The sequence below is a fragment of the Platalea leucorodia genome, assembly GCF_965183815.1.
Source record: "Platalea leucorodia genome assembly, chromosome: 2".
NCBI classification, from domain to species: Eukaryota; Metazoa; Chordata; class Aves; order Pelecaniformes; family Threskiornithidae; genus Platalea; species Platalea leucorodia.
Genome location: NC_138824.1, coordinates 128,020,442 through 128,035,734, shown reverse-complemented (window position 1 = coordinate 128,035,734; position 15,293 = coordinate 128,020,442). Strand labels below are relative to the sequence as shown.

At 45.3% G+C, this 15,293-nt stretch overlaps 1 protein-coding gene across 4 annotated transcripts in view; it reads left to right on the top strand.

The window, feature by feature from the left end:
- Positions 1–15,293, top strand: part of CD58 (CD58 molecule) — a 39,347-nt gene that overhangs the window by 385 nt on the left and 23,669 nt on the right. For all 4 annotated transcript variants that reach the window (XM_082334803.1, XM_082334804.1, XM_082334802.1 and 1 more), the window contains exon 2: positions 14,361–14,660. In XM_082334803.1, the coding sequence (XP_082190929.1) occupies positions 14,361–14,660 (300 nt within the window). The remainder of the gene's footprint in view (positions 1–14,360; positions 14,661–15,293) is intronic.

Below are 15,293 nucleotides of genomic sequence, written 5' to 3'. Positions count from 1 at the left end.
CCGGCCTCGGCCGTCCCCCCCCCGGCCGGCCCCCCGCCCCGAGCTCCGGGCCTGTGGCTGGTGCTGAAGGGGTGCTGTCCCTGGCCGTTTATTTTCTGTCCTTCTTAATCATAGAATCACAGAATCGTTAAGGTTGGAAAAGACCCCTAAGATCATCGAGTCCAACCGTTAACCCAGCACTGCCAAGCCCACCACTAACCCATGTCCCTAAGCGCCACGTCTGCCTGTCTTTTAAATACCCCCAGGGATGGGGACTCAACCACTGCCCTGGGCAGCCTGGGCCAGGGCCTGACAGCCCTTTCAGTGAAGAATTTTTTCCTAGTATCCAACCTAAACCTCCCCTGGCGCAGCTTGAGGCCGTTTCCTCTTTTTCTATTGCTTGTTACTGGGGAGCAGAGACCGACCCCCCTGGCTCCAGCCTCCTTTCAGGCTGTTGCAGAGAGCGATGAGGGCTCCCCTCAGCCTCCTCTTCCCCAGGCTGAGCCCCCCCAGCTCCCTCAGCCGCTCCTCACAGGACTTGTGCTCCAGACCCTTCACCAGCCTCCTTGCTCTTCTTTGGAGATCTGCAGCGAAGGACCAGAAGAGAGCTGCCTGAACGCAGCCTCCCTCAGCGCTTGCTTGTAGTTCCCTCTCGCTCCCTGCCCGCCTCTCCGCTGCCTGGAGCCGTCCCTGCTGGGACCCGCTTCTCCGTCCCCACGTCTCCTCCCTGCCGTCGCCCGCAGAACCCCATCTCGCCCGCTGCGCGCTCGGCTCTGCCCTGCAGACACCTCCCGGCAGCACGGCACTGCCCAGGGGCATCTCGGTGGTAGCAGGCAAACAAAATAGCTGCCTTCCCCCCCATTTAACACTAGAATTTCTTAATATCACCGGTCGGTATGTTTAGGATCCCCCCCGCCCCGCTCTTGGCACGGGTAATCCTTGCGCTCTGTTTGTCTCAAACGTGTGTAAATGGGAAGGTTACAGTGGGAAATGGGTGTGGTTTTGTGGTAGAGTTAATTTCCTGGGAGCCTTGTATTCCCAAAGCACGTTTGCCCCCGGTTCCTGGGGTGTTAGGGAGTTTAAGAAACTAGCTTTTTTTGTTAAAATATTGTTGTCATCCCTGTATATGAAAATGCTGTTTATTTTGTATTCTGTGTTACTTCTTGCTCAGGGAAAAATCATCAAAGTTCTCAATGTTTTTGGTTTTTTTGGTTTTTTTGGTTTTTTTTGGTGTTTTTTTTTTTAAATGGGTGGGGCTTTTTTTTTGTCAAAGTAAACTATTAATATTCACTTCTGGTGAAATACTAAACAAAGGCCTTCTTAATCCAAATTCTGCCTACAAAGGCCTTCCTAATCCAAATTCCGCCTGTGTGCCTGAGGAGCATAGCCCTCATGTCCATAGCCCTTGCATAGGGCTATGAACATGGGAAGTCCAAACAACATGCGATCATTTTTAAATCAAAGGCCGACCTACAAACTCTCTGACGGTCATCCGAAGTAGCTGTTACTGCTGGATAAGCCAAGCAGCATGGCTTGCTGTATGTAGATCTTTTTCTCATTCCTCTAGTCGTAGGGATTTCTCAGCGGCTTTTCCTTTGCTTTGGGAGTTTCCTGGATATGCCTGAAACAGGACTTATTGCATCCCTTTTTTAAAAAAAGAACTTTTGCTTTTCCTGAAGGCTGCAAGCAGCTAGTTCTGCTACTGAGTGTTCAGAACTGCTCCCTGAGATTTCCTCTCGTACTATTCCAGAAGTCTTCAGCGTGTTTTATTTAATTAAGATTGTGAGATCCTGTTCTGCAGCCAAGGCTGTAAGAGAGCTTTGGGACGAGGTGTTTGCGGAGGACTGGTGGAGAAGCTAGGACTCTGCATACCTGTGTAAGTCAGTCTGCCTGTATTCAGCCTTAGGCGCAATTTCTTCGTCTCACCTGCAGTGCTTTTGCAGATAGTTCTAAATGAGCATTAGTAATGCATGATTTGGCACCCTCTTGTAACTTTTTGTGTGTACGTTACCTAAGTTGGCATGCTGCTACTCTGCACAACTGAGTCCGGGTGCTGTAGATTTATCCAGGCAATGAGATTCCAGGTTCCAAACAACATATGGGAGAGACAATGGTAATTGGGCAACTGGAGAGAGTAGTTGTCGCTGCAAGTATCATGATATCCTTTAATGAAAAAATTAACTAGCTCTGTTGTCTTTTCCTCTCTATAAAACTTTAATTCTGCAGTAGTTGATTAAGGTAGGAGATCAGGAGTGCAAATACAAACTCGTTACTCTTGTTCACTAAACCAAATCAGCAAGACTTCACATCCTCTTCTTGTTTGTATGGTTGCATTATTGCTTTTATGTGTGTTGTTGCCTATGTGTAAATGTTCTTGTGTTGATTTTATCAAGGTAAAACAACATGTCATCTCCGTATGAGAAAATCAAGACTCTGAAAGTCAGACTGATCTGCCCAAGTGCATAAGTAAAGCAGTAGCAGTTGGGCTTGGCATGCAAGTTTCTAGCCTTGCAAACACCTGTGCTAAACACCAGGATGCTGTTGGTAGATCCTCATCCTCTGTCAGCCTTCCCCTCCTGAATCCCTGCCTCCCCGCTTCTCCACCCAAATTCAAAGCACTGCACCTATCCCAGTCTCATGTTGCTGAACATCTGGAAATGGGGGGGGAGAGAGAAGCACATAGCGTAATCCATCCTGAAGATGTGCTTCTTCGTTCTCCTGTGGGAACCTGTGACACACAGAAGCTGCAGTGTAGCTCTGGTGTCTTCAGAATCCCCGCTCGCCCTGTAGGGATTACTGCTTTTCACAACACCCTGCCACGTCAGGCTTTTGTCTAAAACTTCAGGCTTGCAAATAAAATGCTTAAAGTGTAAAGGCCACATTGAGGCCGTGAAGGACTTTGATTTTAGACCTACTAAGATGACACTCCTTCAGTCAGTGGAAATTCAAGACAAAACTGTGTTCAATTTTGGGATCCTGGAGATGATTGTATATGGGTGGAAAAAAAAGTCATTATCTGTGGCCCAGTTTGTTGAAGGAACGCACAGAGACATCTTTGCATCTTCCCTATGTGAGGCAAATAAATTGGTGGCTACCACACCAGCAGGAGGATCGCGGTGCCAGCCACACCGGCGGGGACGTTCTGCCGCGCTGCAGATGGCAACCAAACTTCTAGTGACTTTGCTAAAGTCAGGACTTCCCCCCAAAAGCAGAGGGGATAAGGGAGGTAAGCTGGATTAGAGAACTAGAGCACCTGGAGGCATTCTGCACCTGTAGCGAGGCTCATCTGAAAGCCAGGAAACTCTTTCAGTGGTCTGAACATCAACTCATTTTGAAGCAGTATTGCTGCCTTCTGGTTCTCGCATATTTTGCTGGGTTCCTTAACGCTTCATTTCCCAGTTCAATTTCTTTGATAAAAATTGAGTTAAGGGGAGACAACCTGGTTCACCTAAGAGTAGAAGTTACCATATACAATATTGAGCATGGGCAGACAGAAAGATATTTGGTAGGAACTCTCATGTTTTCTTTCTGACTTCTAAAAATGACCAACACAGAAACCAAAGTTACCCTAATGTGGCTTTTTGTTTCTTTCCCATAAGGCAGTTTGAGAAATTTTTTTTTTTTTTTAATTTTCTCCCTTTTTTTTCTCTACACACAGAAATGTATGCTCCTTTCTACATTTTCTTGATCATAAAAATACCAGGATTGCTCAATGTTTTTTCCTGTGTCTTTCCGCTCCGCGAGAGATGTCAGGGGAACCTACGTCACAAGGCGTAGGCATGAATGGGGGGAAATCTGGACTTCTAACAAATTCAGGTTGCTTGTAGAATGTGTGAAGTTCGGTAGGTTGCTAATAGAAATGCTAACCACAGTTTTAAATGGTGTGAATGGAAAAATCTTTTCTAGTCATCAGCTGTATGAAGCTGACCCCTGATTGTGTTGTCCTGTTCACTTACTCTGGAATTGTCCTGAATAAACAGAGGAAGTTCTGAATTTCTCACAAAGGGGGGGGGGGGGGAGAAAGAAAAAAAAAATACTCTGCCCCCTGCTTAAAAACTGTTGATAAATTGTTTCCTCCAGAGCTTATATCATATTAAAACCAAAAAGAAACAAATGTTTTTTTGCCATTGGTATTTAACGCTACAGGATGAACAGAGTGAAAAATGTTTACTGATACTTTCTTGGCTTAATGTGATTAATGGTCTTAGTCCTTGGAAGGCCAGGGCCATCTCTGGATTACATGCAAGACTCCTTTGATCTTGAGAGCTAACAGTGTGGTTAAAGGTGTTTACCAACAAAAAAAAAAGGTTTAATCGTGTATATGGGTTTGTCTTTTTTTTTTTGAATGGTCCTCCTATGAGTGTGCAGTCTCATGAGACCATATTGGCCATGTTCAGTGTGGTATGGCGGTAGGCTATCCGGGTGGTAGAGGGTTTGGAAGAGACAGAGGTTGTAGTTTGGAGTACGTTTAAGCTGATGTTGCCACAGGAGAAGAACAGTTCCTCTCTATGGCATCTGTTTGTGCTGTTCTTTACCCGCAGAACTGCAAAGATGATTTGGCTGAAAATGAACTCGGTTGAAGGAAAAAAGTTATTGAGACAGATTATTTTCTCAGTCCTATTGATCATATAGCTACATAAAGACTGTGCTAGTACAGCATAGAAGTGCTGTCTGGATGGTGGGGGTAAGCGGCCAGATGATTTGAACTGCTTTTTTCTGGCAGTTCAGGGTAGGCTTAAATGCAAGTCAGCTCTGTCGCTAAGCAAAGCCCAGAGATCAAAAATAAATAGCATCCTACAGGGCACAGCATAGTTCATTGCCAAAATGGGGATTCCTAGGTCTCCCCCTCACTCCCTCGCCTCACGCTGCCATGTGTTGGCCTGGGCATTCACTGGATTTAGCTCATTGCGTTAATGGCAATGTAATTTGTCAAAAAACCCTATAAAGTTAATGAATGGTGTCGGCTCAGTCCAGGGAGCATGCCAATGGAGCAGGACCCCGAGACTGCAAAAAGGAAGGCAGAAGTAGGTGGAGGGGAAGGAGAGAGGGATGGCCACACACAGCTACCCCCCATGAGTGGACTCAGGTGTTTGCTTAATTGCCCTGAGCTAATCAATTGTCCGGGGCAGGGGGAATAGGAGTTCTGACATTGCAGCCTGCTCCTATGTGTGACCTCAAGAAGAGCCTCGTTGGCTATGTTCTTGACAGGAGAACTAGCTGAATCTAGGTTGTGTCAAAGTACAGGCAGTAAGAGTCTACGATATAAACCCTTCTGAAGCTGGAGTTAAGTGATTAGGTTATCCTAAGTTTGTATATGCTATAACTACATACAAGTATGATTTTATGTGCTCTCTTCGCACCATACAGTGCCCCTCACGGCAAAAAAAGATTTGGAAACCATGGTCCTGCAGTAACTCCTCCTCTGTATGGTGAATTCCCTGGAGTACTGCTCTGTTAGTGGACTTGGACTTCCACGGAATAGATGAAGCTTCCCTGCTCTAGAGCAGCACATAAGAAAGACTCTTGTACGGCAGGGATCTGTCTTTTTTTGCCTCCTAGAGAATGTCTTGCACTTCCGTAGCCTTTTATAGTAAGATGGGTTAAATCAATGATCAGAATAACTCTGACTGAATAATTATTAATAAAGTCATTGTGCTGCTCAGAGGTAATTTCTGGGGACTGAGGCTCGGGAGGTAGAAGGACTATACAGAGCTAAAATCCTTGGGTTGTAAGGCTGCAGTACTGTCCGAGTGATAGGAATGACGGACGTGAAGTCAGGTTTGTGCTAGACGGGTAGTAAGAAGCAGCATGACAAACTGTGTGTGGTTTGCTTAGCAGAAGCGAAAACTCTCTACTTAATCCAGGGTGATGATGAGGTGAAGTTTGTGAAGAATGTGTGTATCTAGGCCATTATATCTGAAATTTCCCCTTGCTGTTAACGGGGCGCAACGTAACCAAGTATGAGAGAGGTGCCAGTGCAGGTTGACAGCACTTGAAGGGTAGAGATGCTATGCTAGCTAAAATACCAGTAACTTTGTTACTTTTTTTTTTAAATTTTCTCCCTTTTTTTCTCTACACACAGAAACGTATGCTCCTTTCTACGTTTTCTTTGATCATAGAAATACCAAGCTTTTTCTCTTGCTGTTACCTTTAGCGTGGCCCTGGTGACACTGTACACATACCTTTATCCTGATGTATGAACGGGCAGATTTGCTAGAGATGGAATATTTTTGTTGATGTTTGTTTACTGTGAAATGAATAGACTTACCAGGAACTAACCTAAAGCAATGCTTTGGCAAACACAGAACACCCAAGCTGCCACAAAAACAAGAGCCCACACGTTTACTTTCAGAGGGAGTGTCATGGTTTAACGCCAGCCAGCAACGAAGCACCAGGCAGCCGCTCGCTCACTCCCCCCCACCGGCAGGATGGGGGAGAGAATCGGAAGAGTAAAAGTGAGAAAACGCATGGGTTAAGAACAGTTTAGTAATTGAAATAAAGTAAAATAATAATAATAATAATAAAAAAATACACAAAGCAAGTGATGCACGGTGCAATTGCTCAGCACCTGCCGACTGATGCCGGCCCCGCCAGTCCCTGAGCAGTGGTCACTGCTCCCTGGCCAACTCCCCCCCAGTTTGTATACTGGGAATGACATCATACAGTATGGAATATCCCTTTGGCCATTGTTCGTGAGCTGTCCTGGCCGTGCTCCCTCCCAGCTTCTTGTGCAGCTGGCAGAGCACGGGAAGCTGAAAAGTCCTTGACTTAGTGTAAGCACTACTTATCAAGAACTAAAACATCAGTGTGTTGTCAACATTACTCTCATAGTAAATCCAAACCACAGCACTATACCCGCTACTAGGAAGAAAATTAACTCTATCCCAGCCAAAGCCAAGACAGAGAGGAGTATCCTTTCCAACTTGGAAATATAGCCCAGTGGATGCTTCTAATATGAAGTTTATTTAGAGGCATCTCCTCAGAGTTGCTTTTATATCAAAAGTTTTAAAGCTCAAGAAAATTTGCCAGAGCTGCACAACCAGTATCCGTGTTGAGCTGTGCACTGCATTGGACTCAAGAGCTTCCATTTCAGATCTTTGAAGAAACAGGCCTGAGCTCCAAAATTTTGGATTGCACAGATTCTGTCCTTAGTTCAAAGGCAAAAGCACGAGGATTTCAGGTGCACTGTTGTGAACCAGATCCTGCTGGCTCACAGGAGAGTCAGAGGTGGGTAGAGGTCTGGAAACAAGTTGTGAAGCCCAACCCCGTCACTCGCTCGCTCCCCCTCCGCAGGAACTAAACTTAGAAAAGTTGTTGGAGATTCGCACCTTCCTCTCAATACTGATGGCGAAGGCAGCTGGTGTCTGACCCTGGTGGCACCTTTATTCCTGTGTAGCTCGTGTCTTGGCCCTCTGTTTTCCCCATTCCTCAACTGATAGGACGAGAGGAAATGGCCTCAAGCTGTGCTAGGGGAGGTTTAGGTTAGATATTAGAAAAAACTTCTTCACCGAAAGGGCTGTCCGGCACTGGCACAGGCTGCCCAGGGAAGTGGTTGAGTCCCCATCCCTGGAGGTATTTAAAAGACGGGTAGACGTGGTGCTAGAAGACATGGTTTAGTGGTGGACTTGGCCGTGCTAGGTTAACGGTTGGACTCGATGACCTTAAGGGTCTTTTCCAACCTTAACGATTCTATGATTCTATGATTCTTTCCATGGAAGTATCCAGGATTGCCTAGTCCTTGTCATAGCCAAGCTTTTCTGCATCTTGCTTGTACATAAGCTCTGCTGGGATCCGCTGAGTCCTTCCGAGAGTCACGTACTGAGCCTTTGCTAACCCTACCATAGGCTGCCCTGAGCTGTGCAGCGGAGCCTGCTCTTTCTTCCTTCTCTTCAGGTTGTGCCAGTGTGCACGAGGGAATTATAACGCAGCTGGGCCCGTGAGGGTCTGGTCTGGTCAGGATACTAGTGAGAAGTTTTTAGGCTCTTCTTCACTTGACCATGCATTTTATCTCTTTAATACGGGAAAATGTCTTGAACATGTGGTCTGACTAGTGAGTTACTGGAGAAAAGGGAAGCAGCATCTCCGTCTTTGACAGCATTTTGGAAGGCTTTACCTCTGTCCTAGGAAGGTTTAGGGCTGCGAACCCAGAGTGGAGAGAGGCAAGCGCCCTCAGTGAAACGCGTAAACGCGAGGGGTTGGATTTAGGATGCAGCTCAATCCTCATCATTTCCTGGTAGCTAATTTAGGAAGTCTGTGCCGGGGCGTGAGTGCAGTCACTGCGCTCCGAGCCAAGCCCGTGCTGCTGGCCAAAGGGACCGTCTTACTCATGTTCTTCCCCGGTTCACTTTTGTTTCCGCTCCATCCCATGCGCAAGCACCAGCGTTGCCAGAGTGAGTCACATCTGGGACCTACAATCCGTCTGTGGGTTTTTGGTTTTTTTTTTTTTGGAGTGGGGGTGTGTGTCAAGTTAACTTTCAGTGGATTGTACTCTCTGCGTGACTATTTCATTGAGGGAAAAGGCAGACAAAAACAAAGGAGAGGGAGGAATGGGTAGGTCATCCCTACACTTTTGGTCAACAGCATAGTTTTAAAATGACTGGGTAACCTTTGCACAGGGATGCTGCCTGTTGTTAGGCCTGTGCTGAGGGGTATAACCGAAGGTACGGATTTTGTGGTGGGGAGGGACCCAGGCTTGTTGGTGGGTACAACCCTTGGGTCCTGCCTTTGCTGATGTGTAGAGCTCTGTAAATGCAGGCAGCCCCATATTGCCCAGGAAGAGCAACACATACCTCTGTGAACTTGCTGCAGTAGGCAAGTGAAAAACTCTGCTTTTGATGATACATGTAAGATTTGCACTCATTCCTGCATGAATTTGATTTTCTCTTGCAACAGCCTGGGACGCTACTACAGCTTACTGTCATCCACGTTCTCTCTTTCCTGGCTGTAGCTTTTGCCCATCCCTATATACCATGGGTCTAAGTGCTTTGCTAGTGGATTTTGGGAAGGGGGTTGTGTTTGTGGCCTGTGGGGGAATTAGGAGGACTATGGGTGAATATTCTGATAGTCCTTCTGGACTGAACATTTATTTCAGGGTTCTCTGCAGCTGGTGGTTCTGAGGGTTAGGAGGGAACATAACTCTCTGCTGCTTACAGTTGCAGGGGGAATTCACAATTTATAAAAAAAAAAAAGGCCTAAAAAAGGGGTAGTTGGGAAGTTACAAAACATAGAACAAAAATCCACAATTTAAAAAGCCCAGCTCCTGAGGCAGGCTGTTCCCTGCTGTAAGCTAATCAGAAAGGACTTTTCCAGCCAGCTTCAGCAGGTGGAACGTTAATGTCTTAATGGTGATATGGGAGCCTAACTGCTGCTTGTGTAGACCTAATATATACATATATGCATTTCAAATAGGTACTTGAGACCAAAAAAGATTATAATGATAGCATTAAAACTAAAAAGGGAATTAGTTTACGGAAGTTCCCTGGAATAACTAAGCCTTACATCAGCTCCAAGACAAGTAGTGAAGAGAATCAAATCAGGAAGACAAATATAGTAATGAAGCATTTATTGATGATAAATGGAATATTAACTTCCACTTACTCAGTCTGAACAGAACATGTGGATACCTTTAGCCTGCTTAAATGCTTAAAGAGTCAGAGTTATTCAGGTGAATATAAAAACTTGAGTATAGCACACTAGGTTGTATGGGCGACCTGTTACTCTGTGAGTGGAGGACTGTGCCTTGTTGTACGTAGGCTGCAATCCAAACTCTGCATTCAGAGGCATGATTCGGTTAGCATGGAGTTCCAGGTTATGTGTGTTAGCTGAGTTGTTGTCAAACGTGAGAAAATCTGAAATGTTTTCACTGCAAACCCGGCTGAGATTCATAGCTTGCTGTTTGCTGCAGGCCAAATCTGTGCATCCGTGCTGTTGTTGTGGTTCAGCTGATGCGAAGTAGGCAGAACGCTCGACCGTGGCTCTGAGTCCTGGGTTGGACGAGAAGGCCGCGTAGGCAAAGGTACTGGAGAAGTGGGAACAGAAGACGATGTAAGACGAGATGAGGTGGTGGGTTTGCAGAAGAGGCTTTGCTCACACAATGTTAACTTCTCTTTATCAGTAACACGTTCAATATGTGATTTGTTTGGAAGGATAGAACACAAAGACATGGCATAAGGGGGAATTTGGAGTGGGTTGAAGGAGATGCAGGAGCAGGTAGTCTGATGGTTTCTGTAGAGGCTACTGAAGGCCTTAGCGCAGCACTACTTCGTTGTGTCAACTTTACCTGGGAATAATAGGCTACCGTAAGGAGAGAGGGAGAAAGCAGAGAAACATACTTCTTATTTCTAGCCTTCCAAAAAGAGTGTATGAGAAAGTGTTTGGCTGTTACTTCTTCCTCTTTGCTTACAGCGGAGAAGTTAACTGCTGTGGAATGGGAAATCTGACTCCATATTAAATGAAGTAGAAAAGAAGGGGAAGGGTTCCTTGGAAATTTAGAAAACATATGGTGACACATGCTTTCTTTAGAAGCTCAAAGCTAGGTGGTAGAGACCTTATGCCACACTTCTGTATGATGAATAATTTCCTTGAAAAAAGGAAGCCGACAGCATTGAGTGGGAGGTTTCTTCAATTTTCACTAGAGCAGTGAAGCAGGGAAGTAAAAGTGTCCGATCCCTGGTTTTAGACGGGAAGAGATGATGGTTACCCTGAAAGGATAACCTTTTCCTTGTCTTGCTCTTGGGACCCCTGAGTGTCCTTGGGCAGGAACTCTTCAGCTCCTTGCTGCCAAGCCTTTGTTTCACCAGCCAGCAAGAAGAGAGTGCGCTGAAAGAGGGCAGTGCTCCCCCTGCCTAGCAGAAGCTGTGGAGGGAAAATGTCTTGTCTTTTCAGCTCTGCTTTCTTCCAGTTTCTTTTCTGGGTTTGAAGAAGAAACAATCTTGCCCTCATAACTCCAGCCTAGCTCTTGTGACTAATTGAAAGAGAGCAAAGTCATGGAGAGTTTACATGCATCAACACCCAGCCTTGGAAGTCATTAGTGGTTGACTGAGCAGTGGTGGCTGTCCTTGCTCATGTTCTTAGTCCCCAGCAAATGGCTGCTTTCCTCTTAGAAGGGAGTTGCATTACTTCGCTCTTGTCAGCAGCCACTGTGGCTTGGCTTATCATAGAATACCAGGTTGGAAGGGACCTGAAGGATCATCTGGTCCAAGCTTTCTAGGCAAGAGCACAGTCTAGATGAGATGGCCCAGCACCCTGTCCAGCTGGGTCTTAAATGTGTTCAGTGTAGCGGAGTCAACCGCTTCCCTGTGAAGATTATTCCAATGATTGACTGTTCTCATTGTGAAAAATTTTCCTCTTGTGTCCAGTTGGAATCTCCTTGGGAGTAACTTGTACCCGTTACCCCTTGTCCTCACCATGGGACTCCTTGTAAAAAGGGAGTCTCCATCTTCTTTGTAGCTCCCCTTTAAGTACTGGTACATGGTGATCACCTCTAAGCCTCCTTTTCTCAAGGCTGAACGAACCCAGCTCTCTCAGCCTGTCCTCATACAGCAGGCTGCCCAGACCCCTGATCATCTTGGTGGCCCTTCTCTGGACCCCCTCCAGCCTGTCCACATCTTTTTTGTGTAACGGGGACCAGAACTGTACGCAGTATTCCAGGTGTGGCCTGACAAGCGCCGAGTAGAGAGGGATAATGACTTCTTTATCTCTGCTGGTGATGCCCTTGTTGATGCAACCCAGCCTCCTGTTGGCCTTCTTGGCCGCAGCAGCACCCTGTTCACTCATGTTGAGCTTCCTGTCCACCAGGACCCCCAGGTCCCTTTCCACGGAGCTGCTCTCCAGCTAGGAGGATCCCAGTCTGAGCTGCACTCCTGGATTATGTTTTCCCAGGTGCAAGACCTTACTCTTGTCCTTGTTAAACTTCACGAGGTTCTTGTTAGCCCACTCTTCCAGCCTATCCAGATCTTCCTGCAGGGTGGCTCTCCTTTCCAGAGTGTCTACTCCCCCACTCAATTTGGTGTCATCTGCGAACTTCAGGCTACACTTGATCCCGTTACCCAGATCGCTTGTGAAGATATTGTATAGCGTTGGGCCCAATATTGATCCCTGGGGGACCCCAGTTGTGACGGGATGGTGCATCGTGACATTAAGCCACCACAGCTTGATTGTGTCTGTGAGCCGAAGTTACTGAGAGGTAGAGCAGGGAGTTTTTCTCCATGCTAGGAATACTGTAGGTCCCTAGGCAGTGAGAGATGGCTTCTTGAGGAAAATGCACTCCTAGAAATTGTCTTTATGAAACAAAAGTCTCTAACAAGACTCCAAGCTTCATCAGATCAAAACAGTGTTTCATCTTGCCCAGCATCCTGTCTTCTGGTGGTCTCCAAACACAAATGTTGGCACTCTTGGGTTCTTATCTTTTCTGGAAATTGTTAATTGAGATGGGTGGAAAGAGATGCTCATACTGCAGCAGCAGGAACAAGTGAGATGTTTAAAGCTGAACAGGATAGAAGACAAAGAAAGGCAGGTGGGTTGTGTTGAAAAGATGTGGGAGTGATAGCTGAGCCCTCTCTACTCTGTTTACTTTTCCAGTTCCTGTGCCTGGAAAAGGCCACAACATAACTGCAGGCAACAAGAAGTAGAAACTGTAATGGCGTGAGAAGAGTACTTTCATGGGTAAATCGCAAACAAATTGGATAGTCCATGAGAAGTAAGGCATGGAGAAGACCTTCTGTGTGTGCAGTTCTGTACCCAAGCACACAGGAGCGTGTTTCCCATCGTTTGCCTTCAGTCTCCTGCCTGAGAAAGTCTTTGTTTCTGTGGTGTGGCACCAGGCAGAACAGCAGGACGCTTAGTATGCTGATGATGTTCTGTGCCAATGGGGAACCTAATCTTCCTAATGACTGGCCTGGCTGACCTCCTGGCTTGCTTTCATATGGACAGGAGATAGGATGTGGAGCAAGATGGGCTATAGTTTGTTTTCTGGACTCATATACAGTAAAGGGAAGTGACTTTTTGTTTTGATGTGATAAAGCTATAGTATCTGCATTGATTCATGAACAGTAGTAAGTTTTCGTACGATGATGACTTGAGAAGCAAGAGAAGCACAGAATGATATAGGGATTGTGGTGGGTTTGTGACTTGATTCCATTTAGGAATAAAAAAAAAAATCAAAACGAAAACAAACACAAAATAGTAGCTCTCACTTGGGAGCAGTTGGCTTGAGGAGTAGACTTCTGAAATATTTCTCTTTCACCATGCACAGTTACTGCTTAAAGGGAAGTTTTCCATGGCACATATTGGGAATCTTACCTTAATATGAGACCTCATTTATATCTTAATCATGCCCTTCCTTCAACTTAGTAGTAAAAAGTTACCAGCTACCACGGAGTGGAATTGAGTCCTTAATGCAAGTGTAACTTGAACTCAGTATTGACGTGTTTTTGTCTATGTCTACATGCACGTCTGCCATGGCAGTGGTCTTGTGATTTTTTTAGAGTCATTCAGAGGTATTCGGAAGTAGGAGATGATTGCTGAAGACTGAAGCGGGGACACAGAGATGCTAATGGTTTACGGTATCCCTTCCCCACAGCACAATTTGGTCTCATCAGTAGATTTTCTTTTTTCGCACATGTAGCTGTTTTTAATAAAAACTAAAGAAAATTCCTTATCCCTATTCTTTCTTGTTGTTGTTTGTTTATGTATATTGAATGTCTGGGCCTTTTTTAGCAGAATATGATTGATTCGAAACCGATAGCAGTTAGGGTTTCTGGACAGCTCCCATTTCTTGCTTGCAGCTCTGCTAGATCTCGGAGATTGGGATGCAATTTCACATACATTGGCTTTGAAATAAACTGGCTTAAGTGACATTTCCAAAGGAGATCCCTAGTATCCCCATGATTTCAGAGCAGGTGCTTTGAACTGACTAGCAATTTTGTGTCAGAAGTGTACTTTTTACTAACTCTGTGAATATTCGTGCTGGAAAAATTGCAGTTTATTTGCTCAGCAGGATCTTCAGTCTGGGCATTCTGCAACAAGATGCTGAGAGATTTTACTGGTGACAACGATTATTCATTTCATCTTTTTCACCAGACCACGGGCAGGAGGCCTAATTCAAGTGAACGGAGGGAAAGTATGGAGGATAGAGGAGCTTAGGATAGGGAAGAAGATCAGGAAAATGATTCTACCTGGGACCAGAATGTAGAAACTGGATCCCTTTGCAGCGCCTGCCACATGATTGTGCAGACAGGCTGGGTTTGGGTAATGTCTTAGCTGACACACGCCTTACTTTGCAACATTGTGATGTGCTTCTAATCTGAATTTGAATATATCTGATAATGCATACAGCATTAGTCAAGCAATAGTAACTTTTTTTTCTTTTTTTTCCCCTGTAGCACATATCCACTGTGAGGACGTGTTTGGCATCGTGGGAGAAAATTTTACTTTTCCAGTAAAAATAGACCAAAAAATAACGGAAATTATTTGGACGAAAAACAAGGATAAAGTGGCTGAATGGGAAGGGCAAACCAACCCGACATATTTTACTTCTCTCCGTAACAGAGGCTTGCTTAACAAGGATTATGGGTCCTTGACTATATTTAACTTGGAGAACAGTGATGCTGGCACGTATGTGTTAGACTACTTCGATTCTGGGAAGAAAAATTATGACTTAATCTTCACACTTGCTGTGTTAGGTAAGTAGTGGAAGAACTGCATAAAGGATTTGTACCACTTTATTGACTTTAAGAAGGCTGGAAAGGGGATTGTTTATTTGCCAGGGAAGCAAACAGAAAGAGAGGGGGGCTGTTCTTTGACTCTATTGTTAAGTTGCTTAGGCACTTTAAACAAATTTTTAAAGGTGGCATCTAATTTGTGTGCCCATCATTACTCACCTTAGAATGACTTCTAGAATGTGTGTAGATGGCACACTGTGTACTTCCAGGTAGATAACCAAACTCTTTGAGCAAGCTGACCAAGTTATCCCAGGCATTATGTATCTACTAAAGATGCTCCTGCAGGCGTATTATACGTGCTTGAATATCTGTGGCATCATCCGGTGGAGATCTGCGCAGCTTCACTAGTAGTCTTTGGGAAATATATTTGACCAGTGTGTCTGTTAGTCCTATTGACAATGAACCATGAGGAGTCTTAAACTAGGCACTGAATAACCATGAACAGGGCCGCTTTTAAAAATACATTTCTCTCTCACGCACATGCACGTGCACGTACACACGCACACCTTACACATACGCTTTTATCTATGCACTCTCCTGCTGCTTTTGTTGCTCCAGCCTTTGTCCTGTGCTAAAGTTCAAGGCAGTTTATAA